This window comes from Ptiloglossa arizonensis, chromosome 9 (genome assembly GCF_051014685.1).
Source record: "Ptiloglossa arizonensis isolate GNS036 chromosome 9, iyPtiAriz1_principal, whole genome shotgun sequence".
NCBI classification, from domain to species: Eukaryota; Metazoa; Arthropoda; class Insecta; order Hymenoptera; family Colletidae; genus Ptiloglossa; species Ptiloglossa arizonensis.
In genome coordinates, this window is record NC_135056.1 from 8,001,375 (window position 1) to 8,023,958 (window position 22,584).

At 35.6% G+C, this 22,584-nt stretch overlaps 4 protein-coding genes across 10 annotated transcripts in view; 2 read left to right on the forward strand and 2 right to left on the reverse strand.

Annotated features, from left to right (window-relative positions):
* Positions 1–17,036, forward strand: Vdup1 (arrestin family protein Vdup1). 3 transcript variants are annotated; one of them, XM_076319412.1, is made up of 6 exons: positions 1–424; positions 3,443–3,567; positions 7,061–7,278; positions 12,520–12,666; positions 14,742–14,963; positions 15,792–17,036. In XM_076319412.1, the coding sequence occupies exons 2-6, from the start codon at positions 3,546–3,548 to the stop codon at positions 15,981–15,983; spliced, it is 801 nt and encodes a 266-aa protein (XP_076175527.1). In that variant the 5' UTR covers positions 1–424; positions 3,443–3,545; the 3' UTR covers positions 15,984–17,036. The 3 variants fall into 3 exon arrangements, with proteins under 3 accessions (XP_076175527.1, XP_076175525.1, XP_076175526.1); XM_076319410.1 differs by lacking the exon at positions 1–424 and adding an exon at positions 481–1,046; XM_076319411.1 differs by lacking the exons at positions 1–424; positions 12,520–12,666 and adding an exon at positions 481–1,046.
* LOC143150872 (UPF0235 protein C15orf40 homolog) lies at positions 16,869–18,179 on the reverse strand. 2 transcript variants are annotated; one of them, XM_076319417.1, is made up of 4 exons: positions 17,941–18,179; positions 17,434–17,524; positions 17,223–17,350; positions 16,869–17,143 (listed from the first exon to the last, which is right to left on the reverse strand). In XM_076319417.1, exons 1-4 carry the CDS (start codon positions 18,064–18,066, stop codon positions 17,054–17,056), a joined length of 435 nt encoding a protein of 144 aa, XP_076175532.1. In that variant the 5' UTR covers positions 18,067–18,179; the 3' UTR covers positions 16,869–17,053. The 2 variants fall into 2 exon arrangements, with proteins under 2 accessions (XP_076175532.1, XP_076175531.1); XM_076319416.1 differs by having other exon boundaries at positions 17,434–17,527.
* On the forward strand, positions 17,795–21,353 carry LOC143150871 (coiled-coil domain-containing protein 124). 2 transcript variants are annotated; one of them, XM_076319413.1, is made up of 4 exons: positions 17,795–17,911; positions 18,344–18,524; positions 18,617–18,885; positions 19,000–21,353. In XM_076319413.1, exons 2-4 carry the CDS (start codon positions 18,366–18,368, stop codon positions 19,196–19,198), a joined length of 627 nt encoding a protein of 208 aa, XP_076175528.1. In that variant the 5' UTR covers positions 17,795–17,911; positions 18,344–18,365; the 3' UTR covers positions 19,199–21,353. The 2 variants fall into 2 exon arrangements, with proteins under 2 accessions (XP_076175528.1, XP_076175529.1); XM_076319414.1 differs by having other exon boundaries at positions 18,360–18,524.
* Positions 19,296–22,584, reverse strand: part of LOC143150869 (uncharacterized) — a 19,552-nt gene continuing 16,263 nt past the window's right edge. For 2 of the 3 annotated variants that reach the window (XM_076319408.1, XM_076319407.1), the window contains exon 3: positions 20,111–20,690. In XM_076319408.1, the coding sequence (XP_076175523.1) occupies positions 20,126–20,690 (565 nt within the window). In that variant the 3' untranslated portion in view covers positions 20,111–20,125. Of the gene's footprint in view, positions 20,024–20,110; positions 20,691–22,584 lie in introns of those variants that run through there. The other variant, XM_076319409.1, reaches the window with a different exon arrangement.

Genomic DNA, 22,584 nt, shown 5'->3' on the forward strand with positions numbered 1-22,584 from the left:
GAGCACCGAACGAGGTGGCAGTTATCAACACGGGCCCGTGGTCATTAAAACGAGCGAATTCAGTCATTAAACGATCTCGCAAAATCTTCCATACACGCGTCGGATACCGCGTGAATGTCCCAATATACGCTTTAATGACCGTGTATTATACAAGCGGAAAGTACCGGCTAGTTTTCATTGGCCAGTTGGCTTCCAGTGAATTCGCGCATCGAACAACCTTATCGGCTGAGTGCATCTGGCCCCAGTTATGAGAAACGATCCACGATGCACCGTGCCAGACGAACCTTATCGACTTTATTCATCGACCGCATGTACAGTCCACGTAAAAAGGCGGCAGCGTCACGACCAAACCGGGAGGATCTAATCCGGACTGGGTGCACGAGAAACTGGAAGCGGTTCTCCATTGGTTGGGAGAGGAAAGCAGGTAACTACGTCGGCTGGAGGTGGAAACGCGACTGAGGTAGGGGAGCGAAAGTGAACACAGCTCCAAGAATGGGCAGGAAGAGACGGGCTCCTTTAGCCTGCGGCTGAAAGTTTGACGGATAATAGTGTAAAAGCGTCGTTATCAACGTTTCTTCGTCCGCTCGTCGAAGTTCGCGTCTTGCACTGACCAGGCCCTCGAAAATCGCTCGCGAAGTGCCGGAAAATGAGAGTGCTGAGCGACGCAATCGCTCGATCGAGAAAAGCCTGCCTGGCCGAGTGAGATTCCCGCGACGTTACAAAGAGAGAAACGTTGCGTGTGCAAGGTTATGGGCGTGCTGCTGGCGCGATCCAGTGTGTGCCAGTGATTCTCACTGACATGCGTGCAGTCCCCGATGGAAAAAATTTCGTGATCGCGACTCGGTGCATAATCAGTTACCGCGAAGCCGTTCCAACGTGAGCGCGAACCGTCATCCTTGCCGCTGTTCGTGAACAGTCGTGACACGCGAAACCATGACGCGAAAGTTGAGCAAGTTTTTAATACTTTTCGACAACACGAATCTGTTGTACTTTCCCGGCCACTTTTTGTCCGGCCGTGTGCTCATCGAGTTGGACGATGAGGCTTAGTAAGTATGCAACAAGTCGCGCGGAAACCGATGACACTAGATTTCTATGGCACTTTGAATATTTTTACGGTACTATACGTAAAACTAACGATACAAATAACGAGGTGAACGATGAAACTCTGCGCGAGAAATTGCATTCGTCTTGTAGGGAATGATCGTTTGTCCGATTATTACGGATACTCTGTTATGATTTTTCAAATATCGACGGAATGGAACATCGGTAAAGATCGAATATTACACGACTATTAACAACGCGTGAATTCGAAACGAATAATTCGCAAATTAACGTATTTACGTGTTTGAATATTCTTGATGCTTGCGAGTATTCGAAAGCGTGTGAAAGTGCGTGGATTACGTAAAATAATTACATTTCGTTAGATTCACTCGAATCGTAATTGGTCTGTGTTTACTATTGGCGGATAACTTTTATAAATTAAAAGACGAACGAAAAAGGATAATACAGGAATTACATAAATAATGCTAGCAATAAACACAGATCATTCTTAGCTTTTAATATCTCGTGTGTCATACGCTGATGATGTAGGTACGATTGTAAAGATGGCATTACTGTTATTCAATCGAAGTCACTGAAACGAATGTACATATGCTCACAGAATTAATTAGTCGTTAACGTTTATAAACCTTTACTGCTATATAATTACATCATTAACATCATTCTTCAATGTTAATTTGATGTAGTAATCTCAAGGGTGTCAAAACCCTTGAATTTAATATAAAAATTCATATTACACGAGCATCATAAATCCTTCCATCACCATTTATTGCAAACGATTGTGCTTATGCACGAAATTTGATTTTTCATAACATTTCTGTATTACATAAAAATGAGATTAAGATAATTTTTGTTTCTTTTATCGGTCTTATATTTTAACTCTTTTCATAAAAATTCATAGTTCTTCTAGTTAATTGTTGATTGCATTTTTCTCATTGATTATTATAACTTATTTTGTAGTTTGATGAACTTCTGGTCTGATAAATTTATATCTATTATTTTTTTATTTTCATTTTTAACCATTTTATTCGATACATTTATTTAGTTGTCACATTTGGTAAAAACGTAAAACAAGTTGTTAACGAATACATTTACATTATGTCATAAATAGTAACTGGTAAAAGTATATAATTTATAAAAATATGTCTCAATTTGTCATTGTATAATGCATTTGGAGTATAGGACAAGTTGTGCTCCTTATGAAATGAGCATTTATAAATATTTTCGAGATTTACGACTTAAGAGCGAATCTGTTTGCATTTTGTCTGTAAGATGCATCGAATTACATTTTTCAAATGAATCAAACATGCTTTTGGTTTTAATATCGCAAATCTATTTTAAATTTGAAACCCGAATAAAACTCAACCCATAGAAAAAATAATGTTTCTATTATGCAAAACCCATACTGAAATTTCAATTTCAATATTTATTACACGGAAATGATCATTTTTAAATGCAACCACATAATATTAAATTAAAGGTATCGAAAACAATTGGCAGAATTCAATTAGCCTTCTCTTTTCACTCAAATTTATTACTCACAACACAAGTACTCAAATTTATCACTCATAATACGAGCACTCAAATTTATCACTCACAATACAAGCACTCAAATTTATCACTCATAATACAGGCACTCAAATTTATCACTCACAATACAAGTACTCAAATTTATCATTCACAATACAAGCACTCAAATTTATCACCCATAATGCAAGTACTCAAATTTATCACTCACAATACAAACACTCAAATTTATCACTCACAATACAAACACTCAAATTTATCACTCACAATACAAGCACTCAAATTTATCACTCACAATACAAACACTCAAATTTATCACTCACAATACAAGTATTCAAATTTATCACTCACAATACAAACACTCAAATTTATCACTCACAATACAAACACTCAAATTTATCACTCACAATACAAGCACTCAAATTTATCACTCACAATACAAACACTCAAATTTATCACTCACAATACAAGTATTCAAATTTATCACTCACAATACAAACACTCAAATTTATCACTCACAATACAAACACTCAAATTTATCACTCACAATACAAGCACTCAAATTTATTACTCACAATACAAACACTCAAATTTATCACTCACAATACAAGCACTCAAATTTATCACTCACGCATACAATAACAATAATAATAAACAAAGTGGTCAAATATAGTATATGTCTATTCGATAATATATTATGCATGTTGTTCTAACTGTTGTTTGTAAGTTAACCATAAATTTCGTGCTCGTTAAATTGATTTAGTTTGTTCAATGAAAGTAGTCGTGAATTCTAGAATGTTAAAGCAACTGGTTACCGTCGGGATGTTAACTTCATGATACGTTTCGTATGTCGCAGCGTTTCAGGATTGCATTTTCATGTAATCGGCGAAGGAGTGGTCCGCGTACGTAGTCAACGCGCAGAGAGGGTCTACGACAAGGAAAACTACATAGATTTTCGTATGAGATTACTGGGGGAACCAGGTAATGAAAAGAAATTGCATTACGGTATATTTAATGAAGCCGTTAAGAGTAAACTGCCCACAATACATACAGTTCAGATAATAAGGCTTGAATGATAAATCTACCTTGAGAGACACCTTAATAAATAAATTCATTTTACATAGATTTTACAAGACAACCTTGTTACACGAATTCAAAGAATACATTCCGAATTCTGTTACAGAATTTCATTCACTCGATACCAATATGTTTTTTTTTTTTTATTTAATAACTTTGCCAAATTATAGGCGGCGGTTACTTAACCGAATATTAAAGTTAAAAGGAAAGAAACATTCGATGACCTGGATAACAGAATTGAATGAAACATGATCACATTAATGATTACCGAATCAATAATTACGAATGAATAATAAACAATCGAAGAGAATGTAATTACCGAACACGATTATCTTATTAATTAATCAACGTACGATTACATTCTTTATTCGATATGTCAATCGAATGTTAAACAGATTACGCGCAATGTGCACTCGTTGATTAAACATACTAATTATAAACTATGCCATCGAAGTACAATTCACTTCCAGTAAAATTTTCACTTCGAATATTTCATTCGATAATTTGAAATAGAAAAGACATTAGCACGGTTCTATACATATTGAAAGCGACGTTAATCCTCTTCAAGGATGCTTTATATTATTGAGTAATTTAATTATGAATATTTATTCTACGTGTGCACGTATGTGTGAGTATCCTTGAAGAGTTTGAGCAAGGAATGGGGAATCTTTGGCATTGGAAGGTCGCTTTTGCGGATACCACATAAGGTCATGCACTTCGTGCACGATAAAGTTTACCAAAATTATAAAGAATTACCTACTTAAATATAAATTAGTGTCTTTTCATCAGTATTGATTTACGTTTTCTATCGAGAATCAAATTACACGAATTGTCAGTCGATTTACGAATATTTACCAAAATTATAGAGTTACCTACTCAAATATAAATTAGTGTTTTTTTATTAGTATTGATTTACGTTTTCTATCGAGAAACAAATTATATGAATTGTCAGTCGATTTACGAATATTTACCAAAATTATAGAGTTACCTACTCAAATATAAATTAGTGTTTTTTTATTAGTATTGATTTACGTTTTCTATCAAGAAAAAAATTATATGAATTGTCAGTCGATTTACGAATATTTACCAAAATTATAGAGTTACCTACTCAAATATAAATTAGTGTTTTTTTATTAGTATTGATTTACGTTTTCTATCGAGAAACAAATTATATGAATTGTCAGTCGACTTACGAATATTTACCAAAATTATAGAGTTACCTACTCAAATATAAATTAGTGTTTTTTTATTAGTATTGATTTACGTTTTCTATCAAGAAACAAATTATATGAATTGTCAGTCGATTTACGAATGTTTACCAAAATTATAGAGTTACCTACTCAAATATAAATTAGTGTTTTTTTATTAGTATTGATTTACGTTTTCTATCGAGAAACAAATTATATGAATTGTCCGTCGACTTACGAATATTTACCAAAATTATAAGGAATTACCTACTTAAATATAAATTAGTGTCTTTTCATTAGTATTAACCTACGTTTTCTACCGAAATATACATTTATCTACTATCTACTAGTTTGATAAAACTTATCGAACAGTATAGTACTAGGTTACTCAATAAGTTATGTCGTTCGATAAAACTTATTGAACAATCTATTATATTTGTAGAGAAAAGACGGAACCAGGAAATAATAGAATTGGTTTCCAATTTTAATCAATTAAAATACAATTAGTTTGAGAATGTATCGTTCACGATCCACTTGGATGCACGAAGTTAAATTTTACAGCAGCATTTTTAATCGCAAAGATTGTGAAAATTCGGTAGATTGTATTCCAAAAAAATAGGGTTAATGTTACAATAGAAACTATAAGAAAATTAATCCCAAGAATACCAATATTTGTATAGGCTACGAATAAAAAAAGCGATGGGCATATCGTTGCAAAAATTATGTAAATACTGTTTCACGTTTTGGTAAGCTTTCTAAATTACTGGAATGTATAACCGTATACTTACTCTATTTTAAAAAAGAATATTAAATAATATTTTTCGTACTCTATTGGTCTATATATTTTTAAACGTGCTGTCATAATGATAACAACAATAATAATAATAGTACACAATTGATAAAATATGCAAGAAGGATGCACCGAATACCTTGAACGACCAAAGGCTCCTCATCTCTTGGATAAATAATACTCCAGATTCGCAACAATTGCGTAACCATTCATTCTCGCGCTATTTGCAACAAAATGCTTGGATATCTGGTTCGTACATCCGTTACAATTTTCGAAAAAAGTTCAAGAACATTCAACCGCCAAAATTTCCGTACACACAATCAAATCGAGTCAAATTCCTATCGCTAGCAATCGGTATTGTTTACATTAAACTTTCTCGCAATATTCTTTCGTCGATGCAAACAAAATTCGAACACGAATAATATCTCGTACCGATTAATTTCCAATTACGAAGAACGATGAAATCATTCCAACAGTAAACGATACTCAAAATCCAGATTTCTAATTATCGGTTAACCATCGTTGAAAAAGATAATCGAATCACCTTTCTTTCTAAATATTAATAACGTAAACATCCCAACGCGTGACAAACCGATACTCAAAATCCAGATTTTTAATTATCGGTAAACCACCGTTAAAAAAGATCACCGAATCGCCTTTTTTTCTAAATATTAATAACGTAAACATCCCGACGCGTGACAAACCGATTAATTTTCAATTACGAAGAACGAAGAAATCATTCCAACACTAACCGATACTCAAAATCCAGATTTCTAATTATCGGTTAACCACCGTTGAAGAAGATAATCAAATCACCTTTCTTTCTGGATATTAATAACGTAAACATCCCAACGCGTGACAAACCGATACTCAAAATCCAGATTTCTAATTAACGTTAACCACCATTGAAAAAGATCACCAAATCGCCTTTCTTTCTGGATATTAATAACGTAAACATCCCAACGCGTGACAAACCGATTAATTTCCATTTACAAAGAACGAAGAAATCATTCCAACACTAACCGATACTCAAAATCCAGATTTCTAATTATCGGTAAACCACCGTTAAAAAAGATCACCGAATCGCCTTTTTTTCTAAATATTAATAACGTAAACACCCCGGCGCGTGATCGTTTACCGACCCAATGAACCAATATCGAATTCTGCCCAGTAGTCCGATCGAGCGATTCTTCCCTCCGTTCCCGTAACCACCCCTGAACACAGTCACCATTTTACCATCGAGCAGTGTACGCGTTAACGATGCGCATTCTTCGAAGCCCGTGTGCCCCGCCATCATTGTAGAAATATTTTTTTCACACAAAACTCGTCCCGCCGCACCTGCGGCTCGCGCGGCGCATAATAATGTCAAAACTGTTCTTCCTCGTTCTCTGTTCATCGTTCGACGACCACCACCGTCCAGGAGAGGGACCGTCGCTGCTGTCGCCGGGGATCCACAGCTTTCCATTCAAATTAGGCCTGCCCCTGGGCCTGCCGTCTACTTTCTTGGGCAAACACGGCTGGGTACAATATTATTGCAAGGCTGCGCTTCGCGAGCCCGGCGGCCTCACGCACAAGAATCAGCAGGTCTTCATCGTGATGAACCCCATCGATCTGAATTTAGAGCCGCCGATCCTGGCGGTAAGTTCCCTTACATTATGGATGATATCGCGTTTCATATTTATACGTCCTTTTATATTACCAAGCGACCGTACGGTTTCGATAAGGATCTCCCCGGAAAAGCTGTGCCCGACCGTACCATTCTCATCGTTAACGATGTTCGCGCGGCGCAAAGTCGTCTCACCAGGAAGTTGGAATTTTTCTTTCGCGTACGGACACTTAGTTTCTCATCGTTATTACTCTTTGTTCGATCAACGGATGGGTAATCGGACCGTGTGCGATTCCTAGTCGATTTATCGATCGTGAAAACGTAAAATATCGTTACTCGTGTTACAACGGTATATAGGTACATCGAGTCCTCGAGTTACGTGGTTCTGGGTACTGCTTGTATCCTCGTAAGTGCATATTTTCTACTTGGATATACGTGTTTGTGTCTGTCTGTGTGTGTGTGCGTGTGTTTGGAATAAAGTTTTCTTCGATTTATCTCCTCGTAAAGGAGTAACTACGAGTCTCTTTGACTTTCATTGGCTTTCGTAACGAAGACACCGAATGTAGTCTAGGGAGAAAGAAAGATCGCACTTGGTAGGAATTGATGGTTACGTTGAGTAGCGAATATCGCTCGTATTCTTTTCGTCGATCTTGTTACACTCGACCCTTCTACAACACGTAATCCGTTCCGTTGGAAGCTTATCACCATGAAAATATTCGTGTTGTACGAGGATCGTTGAAGTTCATTCAGTCGTGCTACCGAGCTTCGTCAACGACAAAACTTATCGAACAACCTATTATGTATTGTATCGGGTTGTTCGGAAAGTCGTTTCGTTTTCCAAAATGGAGAATATATAATTTAATAAAATGTTTATACACTCTTAAAAAATCGTGTTTCGTTTTCACAAAAAAAAAAAAGGAATGACTTTGGGACAATTTTTGCAACGTGTTATTTATTAATATATATTTTGTACCGTGTCGTAAGAGGGTCGAGTGTACATTATCTTTGACTCGGAATCTTTCTTTTCCTGCAATGTATAGTATTTATACTGTTCGATATACGCGGAAAGTATGAAACGAACTAACCGTGAAATTCGAGATAATACGGGGAGGAGAGGTTGAATACACCATAAATGTGTTGAGTAAAAGAATAATTTAATTTTCATGACCGCTCTTCGGTAAAAATGTTGGTCTGATGTATAAAGTAATGAAAAGAGTCGTGCACGAAGTTGTGTTCAAATATATGAATCATCAACGTAGCGAGTTACTTATTGTTAGAAAAGTTACGAAGCGGATGTTCAATGATAAGCATATCTTAAAGTCGTAACGAACGATTTTTGTTTCATTTGAAAAATTTGACTCGCGTCGATCGGTGCCATTTTTCAATTTTATACTAAACATAACAGGCAACATTTCGCAAAATCGGAATACTTCGAATCGAACTACAATTTTTCCGAAATTCGTATAAATGATTAACGCATTGAGAAACTCAAAAAAGGGAACAAAATTTTACCTCCGCAACTGTAATATCAATCAACGTAGATTATTAACACAAAAAATGAAGAAAAGATGCAAAACGTTCTTTTTTCTTTCTTCTAATTTCGTATCAAAAACAGAATCTAGTCAAAGAAAACATACAAATTTTTCAAAAAGATTTTCATCGTTTCACTCTCGTGTTGAAAAAAGATCGTTTGTTAAATTTTCCATCGATTTTCGTTATTTCCGGAATATACGAGCACAGTTGGGAAACTGTATCCCTATTCGGCAACATTGTGATTTACGTTTACAATGTTCATAAATTGGCCGTGTTGTGTGCACCACTATTTTCCAGGTGCTACGTAATGTGCTCGCTTCGAATCGTTGTTCAACATTACGCATTTCACCCCAAACGTGCAATTAGGTGAATCCCCGACGCGCGCCGCAGCAACAAAGTTCCGAATCATAAAATAACATCGCTCGGTTGATTTTACCGGTGTCGCGATTACGTTAAACATGGCAACGATTCAATTTGCCCTTCGATCTTCGACCCCTTTAATTTTCTATCTTCGCGTAACGAATATACGTAGCAGAGAGGGAGAATTCATTTATTCGAAACGATGCGCCGCGCATTGGCGTCGCGCATCGACGTTGCGCATTGGCGCCGCGCATTCGGAATTTCAAATTAATACGTTAGACCTCGAGCGTTGCACGAGGGCAACGACACGAAAACACACCGTGTTTATCGTTTAAACGGTCATTCAAATTACACAGAAGTTAACGCAGTAACGCACAAAGCAATTGCACCGTGATGGAAACGGTTGTTTGTAATGATTTCGCGCATTTCGCGAACCGTTTAACGAGGAAATCGGATACGGTGATTAGGGTGCCGTGAAAAACACACTTCACGCGCACGCTTTCTTTCTTGCTGTCGATTAAGGGAATCCCCCGAGGCGTTTTAACATAATCGAGTTCTGGATAGTGGTCAGCGACCTGCATAGAAAGCCATCGCGACCCATGACCACAGTCACGCTGTTTTCTCGCTTCTTCCATGGGGATTACAATTAACTTTTTTTGTTTTTCTTTTTTTTTTTTTTGTTTTTGCGTTCCTCCATCGTTCTCTGGCGTTATCTTCAACCTCCTTAGGAAAGTATTTTAAACGAGGTAAAGAAAAACTGAAATCGTTATTTCTCCAAATACTAAAATTGGAATTGTCTCTTGAAATAAGTTTTAATATTTAACCATTAGGATATTTCTCCGTTGAACTCGATTATTTTAATTTAATCGGATTCGACGATTTAAGTTTAATCGGATTTAACGATTATACGAAGTCATCGTTGATCAGTGGTATTTATCAGTTTTGGGATAATGATGGTGAGTTGAATCATTGGAAAATTGAGAATTGAGGACGATAATGGCGATGAAAACAAGCACAGTGTAATACCAAAACTATCGACGTTGACCTACACCTGTTTGTATAGCCTTAATATCTTTGAAGTTAAACAAGGAAAGGGTAAATTAATTTAAAAGTATCATTAATTGTCTATTTCGATAATTGTCTACGAATATTGTAGGCAAAGACACCGTTAATAATTGAATAATTTTAAAAAATTCTAATCTAGAAAATAATTTATAATATCGTTTAATTCTTCTCTGTATTAATTCTGAATTGTCTCTATTGATATAGTATGTTATACTTTCTAGAAAAAGACTTTTAGAAAAAATTCTAATCGAGAAATTAATCTATTATATCGTTTCATTCTTCTCTGTATTAATTCTACATTATCTCTATGGGTATATTATATTTTCTAGAAGAGGATTTTTAGAAAAAATTCTACTCGAGAAATTAATTTATAATACCCTTTCATTCTTCTCTGTATTAATTCTGCATTGTCTCTATGGGTGCATTATATTTTCTAGAAGAGGACTTTTAGAAAAAATTCTACTCGAGAAATTAATTTATAATATCGTTCTATTCTTCTCTGTATTAATTCTACATTATCTCTATGGGTGCATTATATTTTCTAGAAGAGGACTTTTAGAAAAAATTCTACTCGAGAAATTAATTTATAATATCGTTCTATTCTTCTCTGTATTAATTCTACATTATCTCTATGGGTGCATTATATTTTCTAGAAGAGGACTTTTAGAAAAAATTCTACTCGAGAAATTAATTTATAATATCGTTCTATTCTTCTCTGTATTAATTCTGCATTGTCTCTATCGGTGTATTATATTTTCTGAAAGGGGACTTTCAGAAAACTTACCACTAATCTCGAACGCAGAGATGTTCTTTTCTTCTCAGGGGATGGTCTTCTAAAGTTTCGAAACTACCAACTTCGATACTTCGAAATTATTCGCTTGCGTAACTTTCTGTCCCCGAAGAGGGACCATCGGAACGATCGAATCGTTGAATTAATAAAGAACGTGGTTTCAACATCGTTACGAAAAGGTAGGAAGCACACAGAAGATACAAGAAATTATTATTTTATTCTCGTTGGGGTCTCTCCGTACGTTTGCAATTCTGCACAACACGCTGTGCAATATATGTTTTTTCCACCACGAGCTTGTTTACAAACTGCAAAATATTTTGCTTTGGGATCGGTTCTGTGACATTTCAAGGAAGTCACATCTGTTTACGCAGGTACACCGTGTGTTGTGGGTAGACTGTTCCCGATTAGAAGACAGAACGGATATGTATATGTGCATTCGCATAATACGATAACGTGTAATATAAGATAATTGTTACGTAGGCACGTGACATTCAGCACCGATCGCGACCGCATTGTTGATTCAACTGTACAGTCACATTCATTGCACACGCCTTGCGTTGCATAATCGGCAGGTTTCTAAGCGATATCCTATGTATTGATCTCCCGTACGGTATAGAAATAAATTAAACTCGAAGTAGCACGGAATGCAAAAAAAAGGGAAAAAAAAAAAAGAATAATAATACATCGCACGCGAGAGTTTCATTAAATTTCTATCGTAAGTGTTAATACACGGAGATTATCACGGAACATTGCAATTTCGTTCAATTAATTAGTAATATTGAACGTTCGCAGCACGAGATTAATTAATAAATCAAATTCCGAGGGGTGGGATATTTATTCCCGTACATTGCGAGATCGATGACCTTTTTCGTATAATAAATTTGCATGCGTTAGTGGAGTAATCTTTCGTGATAAATATTTACAGTGCTTCCGAAAGTGGTATTGAAATTAGAATTCATCACGGTGGTATGCAACGTGAGATATTTGACGATCGAAACGAATAAGAAATCGAATTTTGAAATCCGAAAGAATATTTCTTGGATCTACGATTAGGATCTGTAACATTAAATTACAGAACGAATCAAAAGTAATTGCAAGATCGTTCGAGCGATATCACGCGTGAAAATTAGTAAAACGACAAGTCGTGAGAAATCAAAATTATTACGTTCACCCCTACGGTGTATAGGCGGTTTAAACAAAATAAAACTGTACAATGACATACGCACTTGTATAATGAAAAATATTTGACAACAGGTGATCTCTGAACTAAATTTGCCTTGCGTAAGCAAGAAATGAAGATATTATTAATCGAAGGAAATATGCTTTCAAATTGACTTTTGTTGTAACCACAAGTATATGAAAAATCGAGGAATCCAAGTCGTGAACCCTCGAACGAACTGATTCCTCGTAATTGTGTTTCATAAAAGAGAAATTGAATAACGAAACGCGATCGGATAAAAATCTAGCGCTTATATTAGGTTTGGAATTCGTTACGGTTCTTATACGCGGATAAATTGTTTAACAGCAACCCGCGAGGCAAGAAATCGAACAACGTGTCGGTGTCTCTTGTGTCTCCGGAGGACCTGTCTTCTGCAGGGTGAGCCTCGACCGAGGCGGATATGTACCCGGAGAGACTATTGGTATTTCAGCGACCGTCAGCAATCGGAGCAAGGTACGTATCGCGTTTCGATTCCATGGTTAACCAAAAGAATTTCTAACGTGGAAATAGGGTCAGCATAATACGATACTGTCGCGTATCTTTCAAAACGTGAGCGCGTTCCTTCGGCTCGAACCGAGCGTGGAACAAGTTGTCGTCGATAGAAATATTCTTCTAATTCCAAGACGACCTTCCGAGCGTAATTATTACAAACTTTCGAATACCTTTACGTACCGATCAATCGAGCGTAGAGTGTCCACGTGTGTACGTACACGTTCGTTATTTCTTGCTAATTGTTTCGAGTTGGAAATCGACCATTTTTTTTATCAAGAGTACTGCGATACTTGAGGAACGACTTCTAATGCGATTCGAGCGAACTTTAACTTTTGCTCAATTTGGAGAGAAGTAATTTCAAAATTAACAGAATCGTTTTTCTTGTTCTTTCGATTGGTATCGTTTTTACAATCGTACGAGGGTGTGATCAGTTTCGTTTGATAGGAAGGAAGAGAAGTTGGTGTTGGAAATTCGTTTTAACGAATTTCTATCGATGTTTCGGACGTAAGAAAGATTCGATTGGATGAAAATTAGAAAGGCATTTCTCGAGAATACGAGACTATTGAATAGCCTCCGACGATATTGAGACAAGTCGATAATAATCGTTTAGTAATTGTTCTAATTGCAGAGAAAAGAATGGAAAGTTTCTCGTTAGATGAGTCAATAAGATGATGTTGTTCAGTCCTATTAAGTAAAATAAAATATCTGGATAATAGAAATTAGCGAAAGATTCAATGCTTCGATAAAAACTTTCTTTTAAGATATCTACGAAACGCAATATTAGTAATATAAATACAAAAATATTAGGAAATAGGAAAAGAAGATTTTCTTTGATGAAAAAAATACAAAAAACGAGAACGACAAATGGCGTTGATACGTGAACTGGTAAGAAATTATGCCATTTCCTGCTCTTCTCAAAAATCAGAAGAACAATCCCCATATTAATCGTTCTTCGTTTTAATTGCCCATTGGCCGATCGTCAACTCTTATTAGCACTCGGTTATCAATCTTATTGTTCGCTTCGAACAACAATTTAGAAAATCATCGACACTTTTCGTTTCCTTGTACCTATCTACCCACATCTTACCAAACTTTGATAACTCGTGCAAGTACAATATTTCATAGTACTTGCAAAAACTTTGATCAATGCCTCGTTTGATAGGAAGGAAGAGAAGTTGGTGTTGGGAATTTGTTTGAACGAATTTCTATCGACGTTTCGGACGTAAGAAATATTGGTCATATTTGGTCCTTTCTTGGGCTACATAAGAAAATTGAAAATGCAACGCTGATCTCGGATCAGTTCTCGTCAACGATAGAAACGAATATCAAAGAGAACATTTCTCGTTTCCATGTACCTATCTACCCACATCTTACCAAACTTTGATAACTCGTGCAAGTACAATATTTCGCAGCACTTGCAAAAACTCATATTTGGTCCTTTCTTGGACTACACAGGAGAATTGAAAATGCAACGCTGATCTCGGATCAGTTCTCGTCAACGATAGAAACGAATATCAAAGAGAACATTTCTCGTTTCCATGTACCTATCTACCCACATCTTACCAAACTTTGATAACTCGTGCAAGTACAATATTTCGCAGCACTTGCAAAAACTCATATTTGGTCCTTTCTTGGACTACACAGGAGAATTGAAAATGCAACGTTCATCTCGGATCAGTTCTCGTCAACGATAGAAACGAATATCAAAGAGAACATTTCTCGTTTCCATGTACCTATCTACCCACATCTTACCAAACTTTGATAACTCGTGCAAGTACAATATTTCGCAGCACTTGCAAAAACTCATATTTGGTCCTTTCTTGGACTACACAGGAGAATTGAAAATGCAACGCTGATCTCGGATCAGTTCTCGTCAACAATAGAAACGAATTTCAAAGATACTCAGCCAACACGTGTTCGATAGTATACGTTTAGCTTATCACGGTCTCCGCTTGAGTGGACGTTAAGTTTCGAAGATGTCGCCGACACGTTCTTACGGGACAGACTGTACATCCAGGATTGAAATGATTCAACAGGTGACGATGAAATCGACTAAAGCATCCTTGACCGAAACAATTCAGTACCTGTGTCGAGGTAAAGTGCTCGCGAGCGAGACGCGAGAGTTGGCAAGTGTTTCCAGAGGGAAAATCCGTCCTGGCGAAGGCGAGGAATGGTTGAACGAGCAAATGTATGTTCCACCGTTACCGCCTACCAATCTGCGAGGGTGCCACCTCATCAACGTTCTTTATCACGTTTACGTGAGTAAAAGCGGTATTTAAGGCGTTATTGTAATAATTACGATTGCGCGTGGCTTGACTAATGGCGGTGCACACTCTCTCCTTGCTCCAACTTCCATCGTGAAATGCTCGGGGCTGCCCGAGGGAAACACGGAGTTTCTTTTATCTCTTAATTACGCGAGTGCTATTCGTTAAGAGCGCGCATTCGGAGAAAACTGGCGGTAGCGCGAGAGCTTTCAAGCGTAATTAACGGAAACTTTCAAACGCGTTTACGAGCCAATTAATCTTAAATCGAGCATGGCGGATCCACGCGTGTGCGTACCAATTTGGTTATTCGGTGCATTTATAACTTTTTCTCACGAACGTTTCGCGATACGAACGACCGGCACGGAGAACGCAGTTTATACATTTTTACGTTCAACAATTAACGCGATCGGAGAAGGATTTAAACCGTGAATATTTTTTTTTTTTGACTGTGTATAATTGTACTTTTTTGTCTTGCATTGATCACGATGTAGCCTGTAAAGTATGAATTTTTTTGTAGGGAGTAAGAATTACGGGTTTACTATGCACTTTGATAGTTAACGAGATGGTTAAACGATTTGTCATACAGAATCAATTTAGATACAATTTCTATTTTATACATATTGTAGAAACTGTCGTAGTCAACTAGGAGAATATTTGTGAAATTGTTTGTTCGTAGACGTACGTTTGTAAAAATATTTGTATTTCTTCGAACGAAGTCTTGCGACTCTTAAACTGAAACAACTCCACGTAACTGATTTATTTTTGCAATATGATTGCTCGTTGTATTGCAAAATTAAATGTATACACCTTACTTTGTTACAGTTTGTAATAAGTCCAAAGAGCTTGGATAAGGAGATCAAGCTGCAAATACCAATTGTACTAGCTACTTATCCTCTGAGACAGGAAGGTGCTCCAGCTGGAACCGCGCCGTCGAAAAGAGGAGCACATTATCCGTCAACGTTGCCAATATTTCGACCGTGGTTGGACGACAAAGCTTTCGAAATACAAGAGTGAACGTTTAATTAACTTTCACCGACGTCCTCGATATGCGGGTATAAATTTCTCGATGGAAATCGTTTCGAAGTTACGCGCAACAATTTGTGCGAAAAATGAAAAAAGAAAAGAAAAAAAGAAAAAGAGAAAAAAAAAGAAACTCCGAGCCTTTGAAAGTATTAATACGCTTATAACAATGCTTGTTCGAAAATTAAATCCAACTAAACGAACCGACGTGTTTCCATTTCTCAAAACGAAATTCGAACTAAACGAACCGACGTATTTATATCTTTCTTATACGAAACAAAAAAAGAAAAAAAAAAAAGAAACAGAAGAAGAGGAAACTCCGAGCCTTTGAAAGTATTAATACGCTTATAACAATGCTTGTTCGAAAATTAAATTCAACTAAACGTGTTTCCATTTCTCAAAACGAAATTCGAACTAAAGGAACCGACGTATTCATATCTTTCTTGAACGAAACAAAAAAAGAAGAAAAAAAAGTAACCAAGAAAAAAGTACTCACAAACGACGATCAAAGACATTATTTCCTTAAATACATTCTATTCTTTAAATGGTTCTTCTATGCAGTTTTTACTGCGATTTGAAGAGGACGCTTTTTCTCACGAAACACAAGAAATATAAAAATTTTCCTTTAGAAAAGAAGCTTGCATTTAGTGGTTAAAGATCAAGTATTTTATCCCAAACTCGTTGATACTTTGTAAATGTTATATTATGAACTAAATAATATGGTAATCCCGTTTCTTAGCGTAAAAAGTAATGCACGTGGAAGAAATTCGGTATCTATCGAGATACAGTTCGAACTCGTTGACGAATTTCTTCTAGCGTATATTTAATAGCTGAAATTAATGCTGTTACTAAGAAATTAGTTTTACAACGTAACAAATGTATAAAGATACTTTTTTATTGTATAAATTAATTGAACATATTATGTTATCACAATTGCCATATTTATGTACAGTAAATATGACTCAAGTGGAAGAGAGTAAAACATTTTATATATATATACATAAAAGATAGCTATTATGACAATAAAAGATTAAAGTGCGTTAATGAATTGAACGCTGTTATTTTTAAGTTCCCATTTCTCCTTTCAATTTTTCCAAAACCTTCTCTACCGTGGTGCCAGATACTAGAACAACTTTTTGTCGGCTTTTGGAACCCTATAAAAGATGATTTCGTAATGAAAGTAATTTAAACGAAACATTAGATTCAGTTGTAAAATAGTGATATTAAACTAACTCTATCTAACGATACGTCGGATTTTCTTGTCCCTAATACGGAAGCTAAATATTTTACGAGTTCCGTGTTTGCTTCACCCTCGACCGGAGGTGCGGATATTGCTACGCCCACTGCATCGTCAGATATATCTATAAAGAAATTTATTTTTACGTACAGGAAATCAAATTTTTCATTTTCTAAGTTCATTCGAGAAATTCTGACGTAAAATTACCCGTTATGTTATTATGTTTTGCTCCAGGTTTTGCTTGTACTTTTATAGTAACATTACCGTTTTTATCTAGACCTACGGGTCCCTTAGTTTCCTGCTAAAATTCATCCACTTGTAAAGAAAATATTGAAACGTAACGTACGATATAAATTTAAGTATTATACGTTTCTCGTGGTTTTATGAGAAATAAATATTCGATAATGGTGATAAATGCTTTATACGAAATACCATTAATGTGTCTATTACGTTTCTATTCGTGATTATGCAAAAACGAAGTACATCTGATTTGAAAAAGAATCGACCGTTAGAAAAAGCATCTAGTGAGTTATAAATATAATGTTGCCATTCGTGTATTCGCAAGCGACATCTAGCAGCATTAAGTATAAGTGGAAGGTGTATCACAGAAAATGTCATATTATTTTCTTAATAGGTGATCAAATTTCGATCACGCTTAAAATTTTGATCTTCGCAATCGGAATCGGTAAGCTACGTTTTAAACTATTTACTAACCTCCTTTACCGCCGTTTTTTGAGCTTTTCCAGCTTTTTTCGATCCCTGTTTTGACATTTTGCGAGTATTCGTTAAATGTTGCAAAATTTGTTTACGTAGACATGTACTTCCACAGTACCACGTCATTGATTATTTATACATCACTTGCACTATACTTACGATTCAGTGCCTTTAATGGAAAAGTATTCCGATAATTATTTAACCTCAACTATTCGAGCTGACTGGTACATCTGCGCACGTGTAGCAGTACTGCCAACAAATGCCTAGTGAAATATTTACTCCCGCGTAATATTGAATCGATCGATTAATGTATTGCAGACACGATTGTAATTTGTTTGAGTGGTTATAAGTAAACAGACTATAAGAAAACTTATTGCAAACAAATTTGTAATTTATATATTAGCTATGATAAAATCTAGATCAATATGCCGAAGAAATTCGTTGGTGAAAATAGTAAAGCCGTCGCTGCCAGAGCGAGAAAGGCAGCGGCAAAGGAAGCTGAAAATACAAAGAAAGCTATGGAAGCTGAAGAAAAGGCCTGGCACGATGACGATAAACAAGTGCTGAAGAAGAAGCAAAAACAGGTACGAATTAATATTTAAATAACGTTTATAAACTTCCAATCGATCTGTTTAACTGTTTCATTGGGTTTTATCAATTTCTATACATTTTACAGGAGGAACAAGAAAAGAAACGCCAACAGCAATTAGAAAAGAAAGCAGAAGTGAAAGCTTTGCTTGAGAAGGAAATGGCAACTATAAAAGTGGGTGGTAAACAGTCTGTGGCAAAAATTACAAGGGCTGAAATTGTGATTGCAACTGAAAAGCGTAATCAGGTTGCAATGAATAGAAAAGAGGAAGAAAAACCGATAGAGGAGAATTTAAATAGATTAACAATCGAAGGTGAAACAGCACATGGTATAGATGAAGCCTTATCTCTTTTAAGGTAGGTAGTATTAATATAGTAATTTTGAGAATGTAATGGATTATTCTTACACAAAGAAAGGTAAAAGATAATAAATAAATTTGTTGGATTCCTATGATGATATTTTCATTTTAGTTCAAAGGATCCTGAAATCGATCGTCATCCAGAGAAACGTGTAAAAGCTGCATATGCCAGTTTCGAGGAAAAAATGATGCCCATCATTAAAGAACAAAATCCCACGCTAAGGTTAAGTCAATTAAAACAAATACTGAAGAAGGAATGGATGAAGTCTCCGGAAAATCCACTCAATCAAAAATTACTCATGAATCGTTGATATTAAAAATCTGAACAAAACACGCATAACGACTGATTAAATGGCTGACAGGATTACATAAAATAAGACTTATAAATATAATTATGAAGGATTCAAGTATCTGTACACAATTTTATTGTAAACGAATAAGTTATACTCCGCTAAAATACATAAAATAACATTGTATAAATCATCTTTGGTATAACTTATACGCTACTACATAGTTACTACATAGCCTCTACATTGTATTTTACATCTTAATTTACAAACAAACCTTTGTTCAGGCTGGGTAAATTTGAACAAACATCTTAACAATCGTGTACATGTTTTGGCACAGTTATCATGCAGACTTATACAATTTCTTTACAAATGTGAACGACTTATAATTACTTTTCCGTTACACGGTATTGGATAAAAAGTTCGTAAAAAAAATAATTATAAAAAATTGGTTATGTCATTACAGTTGTATAAAATAGTGTCTATACAAACGAATTTTCACCAGTAGAATCTAGATTATGTACAATAGATTCTAATTTTTGTGTGGATGCATTAAATTCGCCGCGGCAAATTAAGCACAAGGCACCATATTTTTTCTCTAACATGTACAATGAGTCAAATACCCGTAAAAAGAACTCGATTCAAATATAATCTTATTATAGTAGCGACACATGTACCACAAAGTATCCATTAAGTGAACATACGTATCTAGCTATTTCACCGCTACCATTTCTTGTTTTTCCACAAGTCTATAAAACAGTGTATCATGTGATTCACTTGCTCCGGGCAATCAGTCATGGGAGTATGGCCAGCGACTGGAATCGCTTCCAGGAAAGCTTTCAACATGGTCTGAAATATTGAACACAATGACAAAGATTAATATCAACGGTAAAAGATTCGATAAATATACAAAGATTATTATAAACCTGAACAAACCCGTTCTGGGAAATTTTAGGTTTCGAAATATCTCTTATAATTGCGAACAATCCAGGCACATTTCGTATTATTAAAATTGATTCCAAAAATGATTTCAGCGTAGAACATTAAATCACGATAGTTTTCCAATCCGAAGTAATTATCCGAACTAAGTTTCAATATGTCCGGTAGTAGCGAGAGGAGTATCGGAAAACGTACCCTTTCCATTTGACATTCCTGCACGAGCGACACTTTGTTGTCCCTTAGGCCATGCACGAGAAGCGTCGGCGTGCATATCCTTCTATGGAATACGTAGTCTCCTTCCGGCCAAACCATGCCATCCAAAACGTGTTTCATGTGCGAGGGCCATTGTTCTGGTGGCTCAGGACCGCAGTAAGGGTGTTGACGACCCCTCGCGGAATATAATATGTCTCTGTGAAGACCGCACATTAAAAAAGGCGCCAGGATCGCTCTGAGACAATAGTGACCGGTGCTTTCGGCACTGGGCGCCGCCAAAGGCGTCGGACCACCGCCGGATATCAAGACCAGCTGATGTATACTACTGTCGTATTTGCAGGCCAAGGCGGCTGCGAAACTGCATCTGTAATGAAGGAAAATGACATAATCGTCGCTTTATCGTTATGCTTACACTAAATAATTTTTTTTTACGTAATTCGGTTCTATATATTCAGTTCATTTATGAGTAATTAATAGTATACAGGGTGGCGCAACAGAACAGAACGCCTATTTATTTTCTTTGTCGTTCACGACACGAAGAGACGAATGCTGCAGACTCGGAATGCTTTCACAGAACGTGTAAGCAAAAGTTGATTTCTACCAAAAGTCCTTTCTCTTCGGAATGATTAAGGTCATTGATATTTTTTTTTTAACGAAACCACACGTCTCTCTTCGTATCGAATTAAAAATTCTTTTAAAACGAATCTTTTATTGCGTGTACTCCGCAATATTCGCAATATTTTATCGAATGTAAAATTTATTAAGAATACGAACGTAGAATAATATCTCGGTTGAATTTTTCCGAGAAAAATAGATTTGAGAATAAAATCTATAAAATAGTTTCATTGTTGAGGGATTTCTTTCGCATCTTGTGTAACAAATAAAATAATTAGGTGTTGCGTTTCTGGTGGACTCTCTGTATTTAATTAACGGATCTTTATTAAAATAAGATTATATTCTTGTAAAATTACAATAATACGAATGAAAGTTTCGTTCTTATTTATGAATAAAAATTAACTCAAGCGTCTCTGTTGATGGAATGAAATTTTCCCACCGTTCATCTCCAATTAAATACAGTAACGAACAAAAGTATTATAGCGAAACGATACGCATACTTTTATATTCGTCTACCTTAATGAATATTAAATTAATTCTTCTTAAAGAACGACGATCCATTTCAATGTTAGTTATTTGAAATATCGAAATTTGAAACGTTTCCTGAAATTCTGATTTATTTTTTCGTCACATCTAAACTCATCCATAAGCTTTACAAATTATTCTCATTGTTGTGCAAGTAGTTTTATATTTTTTAACAATTTTCTGAAAAATGAAATTAAATAAATGAAATTTCTGCGCACACCTCTAAGTTGTAGAATGTCACCGTTCAACATTATCCGTGAAACTTACAATCATTATGCATAATTATTATACGGATCGTAATTACTTTCCTAATTGCAATATAATTATACGAAAAGTATATCTTTCCAAGCAAAGTTTAATTTTTCTTTTAAATTACCTGCAGTACATCAAATAAATATAAACATCTGACAAAACATTTCACTCGAAACTTAAAACGCGATTTCACAAAACGTGTTTCTTCGAGATGACGTAACAAATATTTCAAAAAATATCCAAGCCATCGTTTTGAAATTTTTACTACACCTAAATAACACGTCTCTCCATCGCACTAAAATCAACTCGGTACAATCGAAAGTTTCTTTTCTTTCAAATTAATACTTGACCTCAAAACACTCTTAACTGTAGAATCTTCTTTTATCTTCTTCGTTTCACACTACCAGCAATAATTACATTCATTCCGAATGAAAATCTGTCCACACATTTCGTCTCAAATTTACCAAACAGTCACTTTGTTACACCAGTGTAACAAATTATTATATTCAATCCTTGACGAGCGATAACCGATGCAACATTCGTTTCAAAATTCTCCACACATTAATCCGTATCGTCGGAATGAAAATAAATCGATGATAAATCGTTAAATTGCACACATTTCCCTATTATTTTTCTTTACCTCGCAAGAATTACCTGTTTTTCCAGGCGGCAAAGTGGGAACCCCCCCCTTAATGAATTCTGAATTTCTGTTTAATTTATACACGCGTCGGTCGATAATGTCCTTACCCTATAATTCATACCGCGGTCTTAACTCAATGCCGCAATCCGTGTACGACATAGGTGTTAATTTTTGTAACTCAACCGAGGAACGGCTATTGAACCGTACGTGGTTCGCGGGACTTAAC